Source organism: Macaca mulatta, chromosome 9, assembly GCF_049350105.2.
Source record: "Macaca mulatta isolate MMU2019108-1 chromosome 9, T2T-MMU8v2.0, whole genome shotgun sequence".
Lineage (NCBI taxonomy): Eukaryota > Metazoa > Chordata > Mammalia > Primates > Cercopithecidae > Macaca > Macaca mulatta.
In genome coordinates this window covers 145,651,259-145,669,956 of record NC_133414.1, presented here as the reverse complement: position 1 = coordinate 145,669,956, position 18,698 = coordinate 145,651,259, and the positions used below count along the sequence as shown (strand labels likewise).

Below are 18,698 nucleotides of genomic sequence, written 5' to 3'. Positions count from 1 at the left end.
ACATACCTTTTCAAAGGGATAAAGAACAGAAGGCAATAAGTATGGCCTGCAAAATGGAATTCAGTAAGGTACCACAAAGGTTGAACTCCTGGGATATTAATCTGAGATGTTTCAAGAAGACACAGATTTCAGAATTAAAAATGAAAACCTTTTGCAGTTTCATTAAGAGCAAAAGAATACTTTAAGAAAACCAGTAGTAGGCCAGGCGTGGTGGCTCACACCTGTAATCCCAACACTTTGGGAGGCTAAGGTGGACGGATCACGAGGTCAAGAGATGAAGACCATCCTGGCCAACATGGTGAAACCCTGTCTCTACTAAAAATACAAAAATTAGCTGGACATGGTGGCACTTGCCTGTAGTCCCAGCTGCTCGAGAGGCTGAGGCAGGAGCATTGCTTGAATCTGGGAAGTGGAGGTTGCAGTGAGCCGAGATCTCGCCACTGCACTCCAGCTTGGTGACAGAGCAAGACTCCGTCAAAGAAAGAGGAAAGGAGAGGAGAGGAGAGAGAAAGAAAACCAGTAGTAATTATAGTCTATCCCTTTGGTTCTGTCGCTTCTTCCCAATGTCAAACTAGTTGATCATAAATATCAACCAGTCTTTAGTGGTGATTTGTGAGATTTTTGGTACACCCATCTCCTGAGCAGTATACGCTGAACTCAATTTGCAGTCTTTTATCCCTCACCCCCTTCCCACCCTTTCCTGTGAGTTCCCAAAGTCCATGGTATGTCCCCAAAGTCCATTCTTATGCCTTTGCATTCTCATAGCTTAGCTCCTACTCATGAGTGAGAACATACAATGTTTGATTTTCCATTCCTGAGTTACTTCATTTAGAATAATAGTCTCCAATCCCATCCAGGTTGCTGTGAATGCCATTAACTCATTATTTTTTATGGCTGAGTAGTAGTCCATCATATATATATACTACAGTTTCTTTATCCACTCGTTCAATCATGGGCATTTGGGTTGGTTCCACATTTTTGCAGTTGTGAATGTGCTGCTATAAACATGCATGAGCAAGTTTTTTTTTAATCACCACTAAAGAACTTACTTATGTAGCCAGATACCTACTACCTGTTCCCCAAGAACCTATGGAGAGGAAAAAATTTAAAAAATAAAGAATAAAAAACAATAACAGCAGGAACATTATTTGATAATCTTCCTAGCTCTGATTATAATAATCAGTGCTCTCCAAATGTTTTTACAATCAAGAAACAAATATAGAATGATAATATTTATACACTGAAAAAAAAATCAACCAATCTGCCAAGGGAAGGATACCAAACCTCTTGATAAAGTCAGCTTCCTGAATTGCTCACCCAAATGTGTATGGGATGAGGTTCTAATATTACTTTGGATTCTTCCCATATATCTAGTTGACATAGTCAGCAATTGTTTCAGTTAGTGAGAGTGGCTATACTCTGCACAGTAGACCTTAAAGGATGTTTGGTTTGAGTAGTGAAAGTTTCTAACAAAAGAGGAAGCTTGAACATCTTTACATTAATGCAAAACAAAAACAAATCTTAGTCAATGAAAAAGAGTCAAATGAAGTCTTGGTGCACCATCTTGGGAAAGCTGTCTACTTCGTGATGCCATCTGTTTCTAAGAAAGATTTCCCTTGGATATTCTCAATTTTAAGTCACCTATAGGTTGATAAGTCCAAGAAACCAAGGGAGCTCTCTTTAGTCCAGAGACATGAACCCAAGGCTCAAGACACTGAAGCTTTACTGCAGTGTTGAGTAGTAAGAAGACCCTGGTATGGTTTTTTCAGTGAGACTCAAGGGCAGTTTTTCTCTAGTGTCATCTCCAAAAGACCCAATCTTTAGGTTCCAGGTGATGGAAGATCTGAACATTATCAATTGGTGGTTCATAGAAAGCCTACTTCAAGTGGTGGACGTGTACATTTGCAAAATGCATCAAGGCCTTGCATTATTGAGTCACATCAGAGCTAACAAGTACAGGGGATACACAATGTTGTATTATCAAAGGAATAGATGCTACAGTAATTATTTCATAAGGGGTTAGTTTGTGTTTTCCCATAGAGGTTAATCTAATTACCATTAAGGCTAGTGGTAAAAACTTTTGACCAAAATAAACCACTTGACTCTGTTAGTTTAACTAATTTTAGCTTCAAGATACCATTTGTCCGTTCAACCTTTCCAGAATCGTGAGGATGATAGTGCAATTGGGTTTGAAAAATCTTATTTATTAACTTATCCTATAAAGTGAATTGTCCAACAACTTTCTCCAAACCTGAATTTGTGGCTGTAATCATGGTTTATTTGGAATATTTTGGGTCAACAGTGTCCTTCTTGGGCACCATTCTCCTCAGCAGTGCACGCTCTGCGTGGCAAATGTCACACACAGGTCAATATGCATCCTGACATTAGGAAAGGATTACTGTTGGGGTTTTGGGACTCGAACTGGCTTCTCTGCTCCTCAACTTGCAGACAGCCTATTGTGGGACTTCACCTTGTGATCGTGTGAGTCAATTCTCCTAATAAACTCCCCTTCGTATATACATCTATCTTATTGTTTCTGTCCCTTTAGAGAAACCTAATACAAATTCCCCACCTCAATATGTTTCTGAAACTGAAGTGATGTGATCCTAGATTGAAGAGCTTTTCAATAATATGAAAGTTATGTTACAACTTAATATTAAAGTAAACATATATTTAAAACCTTTCTCTGGCTGGGCACAGTGGCTCACACCTGTAATCCCAGCACTTCGGGAGACTGAGGTAGGTAGATCACCTGAGGTCAGGGGTTCAAGACCAGCCTGACCAACATGGTGAAACCCTGTCTCTACTAAAAATACAAAAAATCAGCTGGCATGGTGGTGGGTGCCTGTAATCCCAGCTATTCGGGAGGCTGAGGCAGGAGAATCACTTGAACCCAGGACGCAGAGGTTACGGTGAGCCAAGATCGCACCACTGTACTTCATCCTGGTCAACAAGAGCGAAACTCTCAAAGGAAAAAAAAACCTCTCTCTGTGAGAATCACTTGAACAATTAAGGTATTCCATGACTTCACGTGTAGTTAAAATAATCATGTGATGATTTATTTATATTCTGGGAAAATATTTATTTTCAAATATTCATATGCAAAGAAAGGAATCGGTTTGAGGAAGCCAGACCTAAAACCATTTGAAAACTTGTTTGAAAGCAGGGGATTCTGGGGGTCCTCCTCACACTCATGAACGGGGAATGACACAGAGTTTGAAACGTGGTGGGATACACCCAAACCCAATATTTACAGGACTGATGTCGATATCCTTTGGGTCAACGAGAGGCTTCAAATTAAAATGCTGCAAAATGGCAGACAACAATAGAAACAACTCCATGCGAGCCAAGCCTTCTCCAGCACACACTCGTTTTCCTAGAAGTAACAGTGGTATTGATGAGACACTAAGGGAGTTTCAGAGACACGACGCTGTCAACAGTGAGACTAGGGGAAGCGGGGAGGAGGCTGTGGGCAAATGGCCATCACAAGGCAGGACTCACCCCTCTCTGTCTATTAAAAGCAGCACAAAATGTACTTGAGTGGAAGAATACCAGCGACACTGACTAATTCAGGGACCAGCCTTCATCAACCTCAATTATCCAGAGCTCAACTACAAAAACCGGTGTTAAGTTGGGAAGACAGTGTCTGCCCAGTAAAGAAGCCACCCCCAGTGCTCACCAGTGATGCCTACAGGAGGGAAGTAGGGCCCTGTTAGAAGCTGGGGCTCCAGCATTGGGTGTGAAAAGTATGGAGTTGGTTGTGTGATCTTCCCACAACAATCCCTAAGATGAGGCCCTGGGAAGGAGGACAAGTGCCTCAAAGAGAGTCACTGAGTCACATCCCAGGAAGGCTTTGATGCTTCCTGTGATGATTCTAGGTAACCAAAGCTTAGGTTTTGTTTAGTAGCTCTGGTTTACAATTAGGGAGAATTGGATAATATGGCTTTGAGAGCTTTTCACTAAGTCTTGTTAAAATAGAAACAGAATTTAGCAATGAATGATATAAAATACCTAGTTTTTGGGGAAAAAATCCACCTACAACACTTCATTCCCAGGATTGCTGCTGAAAGATGTTCCCTGCTGAACAGGGAAGAGTACATGTGGGTCATGTTGTCAATAGAAACAGGACACACAGTGAGGTCTGGGGTGTCAGTGGGTGCCTGGGACGAGGGCAGAGCACACATGGAGTGGACATGAGGAGTGTGGGCTGCTCCTCTAGGGAAGGTGCTGCCTCTGATCGTTCTCACCTGCGGAAAATGGCTTGAAATAGTCACTGTACTTGAACTTCCCACTTTCATCCAGGAAGTGTTCTGGCTTAAACTTTTCTGGATCAGGAAATTCTTGGTTGTCATACAAAACAGAGTCCAGAGTTGGCACTATGACCGTGCCCTGTAAGAAACAAAGACTTGTCTCAGTGAGTCATGTTAACAAAATGTGGGCTTTCACCTAGAAACCCCCAGTGACGAATGCTGTTTTGAATATTACGCAATAGAGGATAGTATATTTCCAGCTGAGGGAGTTGCTTAGTGAAGGATTAGATAGAAAGCAGTCAGGGGTCAGGTCTAAATGAAGATGAAAGCCCTAATCTTCTCATAGGATTAACCCCAAGGCTGGTTGTGATTGTTTGTTCCTGGCATTAGAATTCACTACAGTCCCAGACATTAACTGCTGAGGCATTTTCCAGATTTCCTCCACCTCTCTGGTCACCAGGCCAATCTGAGCACTCCTGGGGAAGCAGCACCCCACAGGGTGCGAGTTGGGGGGCAGCCTCTCCACTCGGTGACCCCTGCCAAAGGGAAGGGTCTTGGGGCCCCCATCCTGCTCCCTGGCATGAAGACGATTAGCTGATAGGATGGCGTTCATGCTGTGTGCTCCAGGCTCACGCTGGACCTTGGGGATGATGTATCCTCTGAAAATGGTGTCTCGGGTTGCTTCATGGGGCAGGTTGGAGGGCACGAGGGTGATGAACCGCTGAATCTCATGCACCACAGCATCCATATAGGGCATCTCTTGCCTATCCTTGATGGCGGGGATTCGGCTTGGCCCAATCACCCTGTCAATTTCTTCATGGAGCTTCTCTGCGAGGATATGAATGGGACAAATTTAAGGGATTGGTTCATGGCCAGTTGGACATCCACCCATCATCCACCCATCTATTCAATCACCCTTTTACCATCTACTCATCTTCACATCCACCCACCCCTCCATCTATCCACCCCTCCATCCATCCATCCACCCTCTATCCATCCACCAACCATGCACCCACCCAACCATCCACCCACCCACCCAGCCAGCCAGCCATCTACCCTCCCATTCACCCACCCACCCATCCATCCAACCACCCATCCATCCACCCTCTCATACACTCACCCACCCATTCACCCTCCCATCCACCCATCCACCCATTTATCCACCCTCCCATCCATCCATCCACCCACCCACCCACCCACCCACCCATCCATCCATCTATCCAACCACCCATCCATCCATCCAACCACCCACCCATCCACCCATCTATCCATCCAACCATCCACCCATCCACCCATCCATTGACCCATCCATCCATCCACCCACCTATCCATCCAACCATCCATCCATCCATCCATCCATCCATCCATCCGTCTGTCTGTCCACCCACATCCATCCACTCCCCTACCCAGCCAGAAGATGTTTATGGAGCATCCTAAGCAGTGCTTAAGTTTCCCTGGGTACTTTGCATTACTGGAAAATTCTCCAAAAACTTAGTGAGAGCTAAGCTCTATGAGGTTATTTACAGGATGTTTTGGCATCCATTATCTTAGTTGATGATGGCTTATTCAGTTCTCTTCATGTAATGAGTAGAAGATAATGAAAGTGTTTTGGAAATTTCTTCTGGGAGGGTAATCTTTGCGTTGATAATTACTCCAGGTTTGTTTACTGCATGCTTCTGAGTATGAAGGGAATTTACAGAACAGAATCAGACATGCAGGGTCTACTTCTTGAAGTTGGACAGTCTCTGTCTTTCTGACAGAGGTCACAGCTGCCTTGGGCAAGTTGCCTAGCCTTCCCGTATTTGGAGTTTCCCATGGAATGTCATCATATGTTGAGTGAAAAAAAAAACAAGCTGCAAAATGTTATGTACAGTACCCAGGTGAAATATTAAACACATACAGCAATAATATGAATATTGTGCTGATAACTAATAACTGTTAAAGGTGCAAAGCCACACAGCAATTCTGGAGCCATCTCTGGGGAGAGAGGTGGGGAGATGTGAGGAGGTGGACTTTGGCTGGCTCTGTAACACGTTTTCTTTTGAAGAGTTCTGACGTAAGTATCACAAAATGTTAATAAATGTTAAATTTGGCAATGGATATATGCATGTCAATCATATTTATTTTCCTTTTGTCTACATTGGAACCTCCTCATAAATAATAATTTAAAACATTTTTTGAGTCCATGGTTCCCCTAGTGCAGAGTAGTTGAAAGTTCTCTTATAATCGCTGCAGATCCATGCAATGATTCCTTCCCTAAAGTTTTGGCTCCTTGACCCTTCACATTTCCATGTGATTGAAAAAGCAAAGGCCAGGGATGGGGCATGGTGGCCACACCTATACCCCAGCACTTTGGGAGGCCAAGGCAGGAGGGTCACTTGAGCCCAGGAGTTCAAGACCAGCCGATGAAACAGTAACAACCTGTCTCTACAAAATTTTTTTTTTTTGAGACAGATTCTTGCTCTGTTGCCAGACTTGAGTGCAGTGGGGCATGATCTCCGATCAGTGCACCCTGTGCCTCTGGGGTTCAAGCGATTCTCCTGCCTCAGCCTCCCAAGTAGCTGGGACTACAGGCGCATGCAACCACACCCGGCTACTTTTTTGTATTTTAGGAGAGACAGGGTTTCACCACGTTGGCCAGGCTGGTCTCGAACTCCTGACCTCGTGATTACCTGCCTTTGCCTCCCAAAGTGCCAGGATTACAGGCATGAGCCACCTTGCCCAGGCAAAATTATTTTTCTTTTACATTTTAATCAGCTGGGTGTGGTGGTGCACACCTGTGGCCCAGTTACTTGGGAGGCTGAGGTGGGAGGATCAATTGAGCCCAAGAGGTAGAAGCTACAGTGAGCCATGACTGCATCACTGCACAGCCTGGGCAACAGAGTGAGAACCGAAGAAGAGAAAAAAGAAGAAGAAGAGGAGGAAGAGGAAAATAACAAGAAAAGCCAGGGTCTGACCCTGGGTCCGTCACATGTCAACTTTCTTGGGGGAAATAACTTCATAGCCTGTAATTCCTGCTTTCAGGAACTGACGAGCCTTAAGACCACAAGTGACCATTAGCAGCAGCTTTCTGAGGAGGGCGGCACACACCACTCTGGCTGTGAACTGCCTCGGGCAGAGGCTGCCCAGCCCTGTGTCCAGCCCAGCAAGAGGCAGGGGCTCTGGGCCCCTGGGCAGTCTCCAGCCAGGCTGCAGCTCCCTTTCCTGCCCTTTACTTGGAGCCAGTCCTGACTGGCCTGTTTGCATGCGGGTGCCCTCACATCACCTCTACTTGGCCCAGATGGGTGCTTCTCAGGACACGACCCTCTGACCACCTAGGCCCAGACCCCTCACACCTCCTCCAGGCACCGAGTCCCAACTGCCCCAGGTGCCGCTGGGAGGAGACCTGGGGAAGGAATGACGAGGGTCCAGGGCAGCTGTAGCTGCTTCTTCCTGGACTTCCCTCCTCACATCTGCATTTGAGGAAGATGCCCCAGCAAGGACCCTCCCCTCCAGCTCCAACCTCCCCACCTGCTCTGCCTAGAAGACCAGGTCTTACTCGGGGGAACTGGGACATTATCTTCTCTGTCATAAACAGGTTATTTATGGAGCAGAATGCAGACCCTGCCACCTCCCTCCACTCTGGTGTTGGGATGTTTCCTGCAACCAGAGGCTTCTTCGTGGGGTATGGACCAACTAGTGTACAAGAGTACCAGGTGTCCAGCACAGACAGTAACATCTCCCCTCAAAGCAGTGCATCCAGCCATCTCACCACATCACCATGAGGGTTAACAAAGAGCTTCAAACAGAAAGCTGCAGCCTAAAATGCGCAAGGCTGGCCATCCAGGGAGATGCATCTGCACGCACAGTGTCCCTCCAGTCACTTGCCTACCTTCGATCTCAGGGTATTTCATGAGAATCAGGAGCCCATATCTCAGAGTGGTGCTGGTGGTCTCTGTCCCCGCAAAGAACAGGTCGGCCACAGTCACGGTGATACCGTCCATTGTGTACAAGCGCTCTGCACTGTGCTTTTCCTGTGATGCCAGAGACAGACAGGAGGAGAAGGGGCTGCTTGTCTCCTTTCAGCACAGAACCAGCCACCTCCCAGCTCCACAGGGACACAGGAGACAGTGTCCAAGAGGCTCTCCCAGCGGAACTGTGACTTGGAGCTGTGACAGACAGGGTCGTCTCCCCCGCACAGCCATGGAAACTGAGGCTCCCTGGAGACCTGCTGAGGGCAGGACAGGGCTCTGTCTCCCTCAACAGCATGAGGGCCACCCTGGGAGAGGCGACATCCCCCTGACCTTGGTCATAGCTCAGGCAGGAGCTAAACGGCTCCTGCTGACCCCTCCTGCTACAGGGCTAGTGTCTGCTGCCATGAGGGGCCAAACTGGTGGAGGAGATGCTCAGACAGTCCCGGGAAATCAGGGTGGGCTCCACATGTTGTTCTTGAGCCACAAGCCACAGGAAAGGACAAGACAAGGACACAAGAAGCTTCTCCAAGCTGGGAAGGAGGCAGGGGATCAGGGTCCTGAGCGGCTGCAGGTGGATGAAGCTGGGGAGGGCTGGAAGTCTTGCAGCTGTGCACTTGGGGAGTACATGCCCACAAGGAAGGCTGAGGGCTTCTCCTCAGACAAAATGCAATTCTCAAAGTCTGTGGACTAGAAAGGGTTGAGCAGCGGGACCTGGAGAGGGCTAAGGGGCCCACCCACACCACCCCAAAGCCCCAGGCCAGCTTGGCAGCCAGGCAGGCTGACTTGCGTCCAGTGGTCATGCTGAAGCCAAGAGTGTGTGTGTGAAACTAAGAGCGTGCTGCGCTGGAAGGCCTGGACACCAGCGAGTGCAGGTCACACTGTAAATCTGAAATCGTGCACTCCCTGCCCACCCCGGAGAGCCCACATCATGGGAGGGCCGAGCCTACCTTCTCCATTTCCACAAGCAGGCAGTCGGTGAGATCCCGGGGGCAGTTGGGGTCCAGAGATTGAAGGTGCTCCTTCACCCTTTCAGACACATACTCCTTTATTTCAGCCACATTTTTCATGACTTTTCTATGGCTTCCAGGCAAGTAGTGTAGTAAGCTGGGGAAATTATTGTAAAGCTAGAGAGGGAAAAAAATATTTTACTATTTTCTTCTGGATGCAACATAATTCTGTGTGTTAGAACAACAACACATTCTCCAAACCTGAATTTGTGGCTATAATCATTGTTTATTTGGAATATTTTGGGTCAACAGTGTCCTTCTTGGGCACCATTCTCCTCAGCAGTGCACACTGCATGGCAAATGTGCACACACAGGTCATTACGCATCCTGACGTTAGGAAAGGGGGTGCGTAGGGCCCCAGAGATGACTCTGGGAGTAACATTTGGGCTGTCTAATCAAACACCCCTTGAAGCTACGTTATTTGGCTTTTGCAGGCCTGTCTATCACATATAACCTGAATTTTCCTTCTTTTTCTAATGTAAACTATACAGTTGATGATTGATGAAAGAGGAAAGTGGCTTCACCTGGAGCCAGGGAGTGCTGAGCAGCTGGAAGTTCTCATTAAACAAATACATCAGCCTCAGAAACTTCTCATCATTGTAGTCAAAATGCTTGCGGAAGAGGATGTCGGCTATGACGTTGCAGGGCGCACAGCCGATGAGGAAGGTGGGATCGAAAGGCTGGCCTAGAAAACAGGCAGTCGGAGCAATCAGAAGATGGGCACAAGGAGACTCCTCCACCGGCTCAGTCACCCGCTGAGGTTCACCAAGGCCTGTGAGAAGGTGCCCTGATAACTGGTGATTTACAAAAGATAGTGAATGTCTGAACCTGTTTGAGTTTCCTTTGCTTTTCGACAGTATCTAGGATACAAGTCACATGTTTAATGGCCACCCTTGCTCCCTGAACTGTGTAGCTGGAAACTAGAGTTCTAAAACACAGTATCTGTGGACTCACGTGACCCTCTCCTTGTCCGTAGGTCCCTGTGGTTCAGATGCAGTCTAGGAGTCCCAGCCAGGGCTCCCTGCTCCCCTGGTCTGCATGAGGACTGGGCCCTGCAGCAGATACGCACCTTGGGTCTTCCTGAGCGCTTCCAGCAGGAAGTGGGCCTCCCTCTGGATCCGGCTCTCGTTGCCCTGTTTCCCCATCCCATAGTTCCGGAGGGTGGTCAGGGAAAACCGCCGGATGTCCTTCCAGGTAGGTCCGTTATTGAAAATAATTCCTAAGGCAAAGGGGACAGGAGAGGGTTATTCCAAGTACCCATTCTGGGGAGAAGCGGGCTAGAGAGGGCCTGGGAGAGCACAGCAGGGTTTGCAGGGGTGTAAACAAGTGACAGAGGGGACAGAGGGACAGAGAGACAGAGGGACGTCCCAGCCTGGGAGCTGCCAGCACCGGCCACTGGTCAGGTTTTGGGTGGGGAGGAGCCTTTCTGGGGCCCTCAGTCTGCACTGTGGTTTCTTCACCACATGTAGCCTCTCCTGGGTGCTCTTCTTCATGCTGTCAATTTGCCTTCTTTCTTTTTCCTTTCTGCTGAGTCTTCCCCATGCTACATAAAACCACATATGGCTGCTCCAAGAACACCTCCCACCTCTTTCCCTTTCCATATAAGGGAATAAGTATTCACTTATTCCCACCCTTATCTCAATGAAATATAAACCTTTTTATTTTCCCCCAGATAGGAACCTTGAAATTATCCCTGTTTCCCTGCACACTCCCAGCCACAGCTCATTTACACCTCAGGGGCCCCTTCCCCCTCTCTCCCTCACTCTCTGTCTTCCTCTTATCCATCATCACTTCCTGGATAAATACATTTTGGGTACCTCCCGCATATAAGACATTCTGCCAGCTCTGGGCATTCTGCAGTAAACAAGGGTCATGTCCTACACAGCTTCATTAGCTGATTGACCACTGACCACTCCTAGGAGGCGCCTGCAGGGCACTCAGAAAGTGCCTGGCAAAGCTGTGCTCACGTGCTCCAGAAGCAAGGCTGTCCGGCCTGAGAGGAGCGGGGCCACATGAGATAAGGTGGGTGGGGCAGGGGTGCAGCTGGACTGAGGGCTTCATCTCATCCTGAAAGGTGTGGAGGAAGGACTGAGGAGACAGGTGGGGCAGGGGGCAGACGTGGTCATGTTGAGTGGAGGGCACCCCGAGATGACCCATTTAGACAGCATTCAACAGGTTAAAAATCTAGATTGGGAACGAAGCTTTCTCCGTTTTATGAACTTTTTCTGAAAGGATGTGTGCAGTTCCCTTGACACGTTGTCACACAGACTGTGCTCAGTTTTGTGCTAATGAGGAATATTTCCATCATTGTCCCTCAACGGCCAGGTGCAGCCCATGCCCAGGGCTCTGCTACTTTTCCGCCAGTCTGAGCCCTGTGCGTCATGTGAAAATGAAGCTTTAGAGCCCCCAGGCAGAGGCAGCAAAGTCCCCTTGGGCCCGATCTGTGTTGATGTGAGTTCGGCTCCCCGCCCTGCTGCCTAAGACTGTGCCTTGGACCCGTGGGTGGCAGATAAGGGCTCCCCGGAACCAGAACTGAGCTCCTCAACCACAGAACCCCAGGGCCTCCTCCAGTAATGCTCCTCCTGTGTTAACGACAAGGTCTGAGATGGTTAATTTTGTTTTTGGCAACCCCAGAGAAGCAAAACAAACCCACAATGTAAAAGAAGGAAAACCAAATGCCACTAATTGTGATATAACCAGCCCGTTGCCCGCTTCCGGAGACAAGGTTCTGGACGCGGTTCTGGCCCAGGAGCCTGAGCTGGAGCCGGACCCCGCCCTCCGCCATCCCGCGCCCCGCAGAGCGCACGCCAGGAGCGCGAACACCAGCGCCTGCTCTGTGCTGACGGCCTTCTTTATCAGTTCGTTTAATTTTCAGATTTGTTGGCCCATTCAATGTTCACAATTTTCAGGAATGTAGACTGGACAACTAAATAGGGCAAGAGCGTGAGCTCACCATGTAAAAATCCCACACAGCATGCCAAAGGTTTTCTGGAGCCTCGCCATCAAAGTTGACTCAGGAGGAACTAGAGGCTTCCATGTGGCACACCGTGTTATTTCTAATCTACTTTGAAACCGAGGGGCAGGGAGGGAGGAAGGAGAAAGCAGCAGCAGGCCGGGTCTGCAAGCAGGAAGAGGGGAGCCGGCCGGCAGCCCGCCTCGCTGGGGTCTGAAGCCAGGAGGCTGGGAGAATGCTCAGATAAAGACGAGCCAGACCTCCAGACCCCAACCTTCCTCTCCCTAGAGAGACAACAGGCCGCTTTCTGGATTTGCTGAACTCGGGGCTCTGGAGACAGGAAATGTGGAGGAGACAGCAGAGGTGAGGCTGGGAGATGGAATTTCAGTGGGTCTCTTCCCCCTTCCCGGTCTCAGGACATCCCCCCAGCGGGACATCAGAGTCTCCCTCTCTGGAGGTCACCAGCTGCCGCTGAGCAAAGCCCCGAGGCGCGCAGTGTCCGCAGCTTCCGACGCCTCAGCGTGGGTGAGGGGACCTCGGTGGACGAAGCCACCTGTGCCCAGGCGGTTGAACACGAGGCGAAAGCGCTCCCAGGAGGAGCCTGCGGGCCCAGAGGCGGAGCGGTGGGGGTGCGGGAGGCGACTCCTGCTCAGAAGCAGCCCCGCCCATCCCTGTGAACTCGCCCCGTCGCTGAGAGGCCGGACTCCTGGGCGACTCAGTGCGCCTCGCGCCGCAGGAAACGCGCGGGGGCCATCGCCCGAATCCCGATATCATCCTTCGGATGCTGTTACTGTAACATTCCTGTTAGTTTAGTATTTGGTCATCGCCAAAGTGGCTGGCGCCCGTAACTGTCCCGGGGCGTGGTATGCGCCCCCCGCCCCGTGCCACGGACGCGGACTCACCCCTGTCCCTGTGCGCGTGGAACGCGGGGATGTCGCCTCTGCCCGAGAACTCGTCCTTGTGGTCCAGCAGCACTTCCCTCACCGCCTTGTAGCCGTGCACAACCACCACGCGCCGCGAGCCCACGTACAGCGTGAACACCGGCCCGAAGCGCTGGGCCAGCTGCGGAGACCCGAGGCTGGAAGTCAGGCCCGCGGCCCCGCGAGGAGGTGCGGGGCTCTAAGCCACACCCCTGCCAGGCGGGTATTGCTGTTGCTCTAGAGAACCCAGAGGGACGTGGGGAAAGGCTGCCTTTGTCCAGCCCGAGGTGGGGGAGACCCTCCCCACAAGACGCTGCTGCCTCTGCAGGGCGCGCGGGGGGCTCCAGCTGCCCCGCACCCCACCCGCCTGGATTCGGGCAACTCCGCGGACTCCGGCTCAACTCCCTTCCCTAAGGCGCGCCCACCAACCGCCCAGTTGCCCGCTTCTGGAGTCGAGGTTCTGGACCCGGTTCCGGCGCGGGAGCCCGAGCTTGAGCCGGCGCCCCCCGCCCGCCGCCAGCCGGCGCCCCGCAGAGCGCACGCCCAAGAGCGCGAACACCCGCGCCTGCTCCATGCTGAGGGCGTTCTTTATCAGTTCATTTAACGTTTAGATTTGTTGGCCCATTCAGTGTTCACAACAGTCGTAGGCGGCAGGTATTGGTGTCACAGGGGCTGGCCCAACACTTCACGTTTCATCTCCTGCTTTGGCAAACACAGGCTGACGCCCAGCGGGTGCGCATCTGGCCGCCAGCGCGGTTATCCCGGCCTCGCAGCAGCCCGGCCTCGCCGGCCTCCCCATCATCAGCCCCAGGACGAGGCACCGGCGGGGGCCTCCAGGGCCTGGCACGCGGGCTCCGGGCTCCAGCTGCACCGCAAGCGACACATTTTGAGTGTCGCTCCAAGATGCTATCAATTCCGTTAACTCACAACAGGCTGGTATTGAACAACCACAATTTGTCTGCAAAGCAGTTGAATACACACATACCAGATCCAATTCCTGAGTTATTCTCCCTCAAATCAACACTATTTCTCTTACCCGGGTGAAGGACTTGGGAATATTCTTCAATTCCAACTGGAAGAGGTTCCCGATGATGGGAAGTGGGAAAGGGCCTGGGGGCAGATTCCAGCTGCTGTGCACCTGCCTCCAGATGGACACCAGCAGGAGGACGGCCACCCACACCAACAGGGCCACGCTGACTCCGAGGGCAGACATGGTGCCGCTGGGGTCCCGCTGCCAGCCTGGGAGGACAATCCTGTGGAAACGCAGGGCTTTTTATAATGTGTTTCGAGCAGGAGGGTGACCCACCAACCAACGCCCTCTTCCCTCTCGTGTAGCCCAAGTTATTAGTTTATTATTAGCTGCTGTTGGCCATCGTTTCGAAGGCTGATTCCCGCAGTGGTGGCCCCCAGGGTTTCCAGTCAGTGACCTGGTGAGGACGAAGCTGGGCCATGTCAACACCCTGGTTGCTAGCACCTGACAGTGTGCGAGTAAACACATCCAGGGACATGTTGCCAACCCATAGTTAAGAACGTGGGGTGAGGGACTGTCCTGCCCTTTGGACAAAGGGGAACTCCAGCCTTATTGCCATGAATTTGTTTGGAGTAGGGTTTAATGTAATACAACATCAGCCACATGCCAGCCACCTCTAGACAGGGTACTGGCCCTCCTGGTGCAACAGCCTCTTGATGTCTGATGAGGAGGTTTGTCTGAGTAGCCCCCAATAGTACCTGAATCACCACCTGCCACATGAGTGGGGCCAGAAGGAAAATTCAACATTGGAATTCTATTCCACTTTCTCAAATTCACTGGAAAATTCCATGAAAGAAAAATAAAAGGAAAGAAAGAGTCGACCAGTTCTGAGAAAGTTAATCTCTGTTTTTATTTTTTAAAAGGGTTTATATTCTGGCTGTAGAAAACTAAGAAAAAATTATTCTTTGGAATTATTCCACATTTAAGTTCTTAAAAATTACAGTAGGGTTTTATTGGATTTGTTTTACATTAGGGTAAATTTGGAAGACGATTTTAAAGATATCTTGTCTTTGTTGATCCTGGGACACAGTAGAGCTCCACATTGACTAGTTTCTTCTTTCATGTATTAATTATTTTCTTCATACAGGCCCTCTTCCACCTTCTATGAATGTAGTCTGCAGGTAATTTGTGGAGCTTTTTGTGTGTGTGGTTAGAATGAAGAGAATGTTTTTCATTCTGTCTTCTAACTGGCAATATATAGAAGTTCTTAATTCATAGGTTGCAATTTTATACTTTTATATAAGCAATGAATATGTATAATAGAAAATATGATGAGAAATGAAGAAAATAAAAGTCATTTACAATCCAACCAAATGACTTGTGGATTTTGAGTTATGCCATTCTATACTTGTATTTATACAAAAATGAGACTCCATACTATATATTGCATTGTAACCCAGTTTTTCTCTTGGCAATTTATTAGCCACATGAGCAAGTCATTGGTTGTGCTGCACCTAACGCTGCACCTCTCCTGAACTAAGAAGGAGCATTGGCCTCAGGCAGAAGCTTCAGGAGCCTTTCCCTCCCTCTGGTTTTTTGCACCCCTCAAGGTAAGAACGGACAATGGAGAACTAGACTGGCTCATGGGTGAATTAGCATACCCTCTCCTCCTGTCTTTCCTTTCCAGTGGCCAGAGTGAGGTGGCAGGGACAATTTCCTAGGCAGAAACTGAGCTGTCCAGACCCCTGCACCCTGTTCTCCTGTTGTGGGCCCAGCCAGGCCTGGCCGAGACAGACAGCCATTGGGGTCCACAAGTTTCCTTGCTTACTAGTTCCTTCTCCTAGTGCTTGACAGGGGCAGAGTCAGCTCCCCGCAGACTGAAATTGAAGCCTTGGCTTTAGTGGGGTGAGAACAGGAAGCATCATGGTGGAGACTCAGAGCAGGCCTCTGGCTCCCCTGGGCTGAGGACAGCCTCGTCTGTGCAGCTTACATGAGTGTGCACATCCCACGTGGGACCCGCGTGCCCTGGAGAATCTGTGCCTCACAGGGATGCAGCTGTGGTCTGAGTCCTCTGGCCATAATACTGTTAGATGCCCAACCAACATCAAATTTTAAATACAGGAACATGTTGTTTGAAAATAATGACATTTCTGTGTACTTCTTTTCAGAAGTCAGTGCTTTTATTTGTTTTGCATCTATCCCGTTGGCAGGACACTCTAGGACAAGGTTAAATAATCAGGATGACAGAGTGCGTGTGCCTGTGCCTGTGCCTGTAGCAGGGAGTTCTTCAGGCTTCCGTCACGTCTGCTGTTGGCTGGGTGTGGCAAAGAGGTGACTGTATTGGGACAATTTTCTTCTTTCTCTAGATAACTAAGAGTGTTTTTCAGGGATGAGATTTGGGTTAATGAAATGTCTTTTTGATTGAGACAATCCTGTGACTTTTCTCTGTAGACCTGCTAGTATGATGCCACATGATAACACTGTCTCACAATGCACCATAAAAGTACCATGAACTTTTATATTGTATCATAAAAAAGTACCTCATAGTTCCACATCACAACCAACTTCTTCATGGAGTGATACTCTTTTAACACTCTAAGGATTCAACTTGTTAATAGTATTTTTAGCAATTTTGCATTTATAACCGCAAATAAAATCGGGCTATAGTTTTTGTGTTATATTAGGTTCTTGCATAAAAATTGCACTATTCCAGAAACCACTGAAAAACCCCTGTCTTCTCTGTGCCTGGAGATACTTTATATTGTAAGGGAATTGTCTGTGCTTCAAAATTTTAATAGAACTCACTAGTAAAGCAATATAGAGAAGATTTATTGGAATTAAATAATTGTTTATAAAGATTAGAAAGATAATTTTAATTGGGAAAGTAAAATATCTACTTTTAACAAATGCAGACAACATGGAAGTGGGTGAAGTGAAAACTTAGAGTCCCAAATTCACCCTACAAAGGCAGCTTCCATATTTTAAGCCCCATTCAGACGGAAAAATTCTGATAATTCTTTTTATTATTTGTAGTTTTAATTTTATACCTACTAAAACACTTTTTTGCACTTACTTTAATTCTGTGTATAATGTGGATTTGAGTTACTAGTGTTCTTTGACTTTGACCCGAGAGACTTCCTTTAGTATTTCTTATGACAGGCTTATGAATTCTCTCGGTGTTGTTTATCCAAGAATGTCTTAATTTCTCTTTCTTTTTGACATTTGTTCTTAGCCAAAAGGCTAAGATATATTTTAAATTTTAATTAATTAATTAATAGGGGAGGGTATTAGAAAACCTTCTAGACAAATTCTAAAGAGTTGTAATACTTCTGTCTTTTTGGAAGCATGTTTTCTGGATACAGAAATCTTGGTTGGCAGTGTTTTCCTTCAGTGCCATGACTGTGTCATCTCACTGCCCGCTGGCCCCATGGCTTCTGGTCAACAGGTGCTGTTATTTTATCAAGGGCTGATTTACCTGATGACTCATTTCAGTTTCAGGTGAACAGGTTCTATTATTTTAACGAGGGCTGATTTACCTGATGACTCATTTTGCTCTTGCTGCTTCCAGGACTCCCACTTTCCCTTTGATTGTTTGACTACAGTGTGTGCAGGTATGGCTCTCCTTTCATTTATTCTATTTTGAGAATAAATGAATAAATGACAATAAACGAATATTCATTTATTAAGCTTTTGGAGATATAGATGGATCTTTTTCATCAAATTTGGGGAATTTACACCCATTATTTCTTCAAATAGTATTTGTGTCCCCTTATTTTTCTCTTTCTGTGATTCCCACTGTGCCTGTGTAGATCCTCTTGATGACGCCCCAAAGGTCTCTGAGGCTCCATTCATTTATCAACAATTTTGCTGGTGTTCACATCGCCATTCTGGAGGAACAGATTTTCAGAGCTTCTTATCCTGCCATTCTGAAAGTGCTTCTCTTGTCTATCCTATTCATTAGGAAAATAAGAGCTTTCCAAGAAACTTCCAGAAAATCTGAGATTTTTTAAATTATTGGTTAGAATGTCACCACTCCTCTGTGCAAGAGGGGCTGGAAAGTGCAAAGACTTTCTAAGCAAATGCGTCAAAATGTTAAAGGAATTAGGAACGGGATTGATTGCTAATCAATAGCGTGTACCATACTATGGTTAAAAGTATTCTGTGTCTTTTTCCAGACTTTAAAAACAATTTATATAAACATACACACACATATACATTTTGTGAGTATTTCACAATTTGTCTATTTTGAGTTGATGAACAATTCAAATGGTTTCCCCAACTATTTATGTTACAAAAGGTGCCACAATGGTACCTGTAGATGTATCTTTGTTCAGACATGCACGTATCTCTGTAAGTCGGTTTTGTGGGACTGGGACGGTTACGTCACTAGATGTGTGGACTTACGATGTTAATAGGTATATAAAACTGCTTCCTGCAAAGGTTGAAACACTTGAAACCCCCCATAGTAGTATGGGAGTGCCAATTTCTACACATCTTCTCCAACACTGGATACTGTCAGTCACTGATAACTGAAAATTAATATGTCATTACTTTAATTTGCATTTCTCTGGTCAATAAAGAAATAGAGTATCTTTTCATCTATTGATTTTTTATCTGAATTTCTTTTTTAATGAAACTTCCTTCC

General features: G+C 47.8%; 1 protein-coding gene and 1 pseudogene across 3 annotated transcripts; both read right to left on the bottom strand.

Annotated features, from left to right (window-relative positions):
- Positions 1 to 3,057: 3,057 nt before the first annotated feature.
- On the bottom strand, positions 3,058 to 16,233 carry LOC678688 (cytochrome P450 family 2 subfamily E member 1). 3 transcript variants are annotated; one of them, XM_077944884.1, is made up of 10 exons: positions 16,044 to 16,233; positions 14,120 to 14,336; positions 13,066 to 13,225; positions 10,280 to 10,429; positions 9,735 to 9,895; positions 9,151 to 9,327; positions 8,122 to 8,263; positions 4,891 to 5,078; positions 4,248 to 4,389; positions 3,058 to 3,376 (listed from the first exon to the last, which is right to left on the bottom strand). In XM_077944884.1, the coding sequence occupies exons 1-10, from the start codon at positions 16,199 to 16,201 to the stop codon at positions 3,192 to 3,194; spliced, it is 1,680 nt and encodes a 559-aa protein (XP_077801010.1). In that variant the 5' UTR covers positions 16,202 to 16,233; the 3' UTR covers positions 3,058 to 3,191.
- A 1,100-nt stretch (positions 16,234 to 17,333) lies between these two features.
- On the bottom strand, positions 17,334 to 17,382 carry LOC144331457 (U7 small nuclear RNA; annotated as a pseudogene).
- Between the last annotated feature and the right edge of the window lie 1,316 nt (positions 17,383 to 18,698).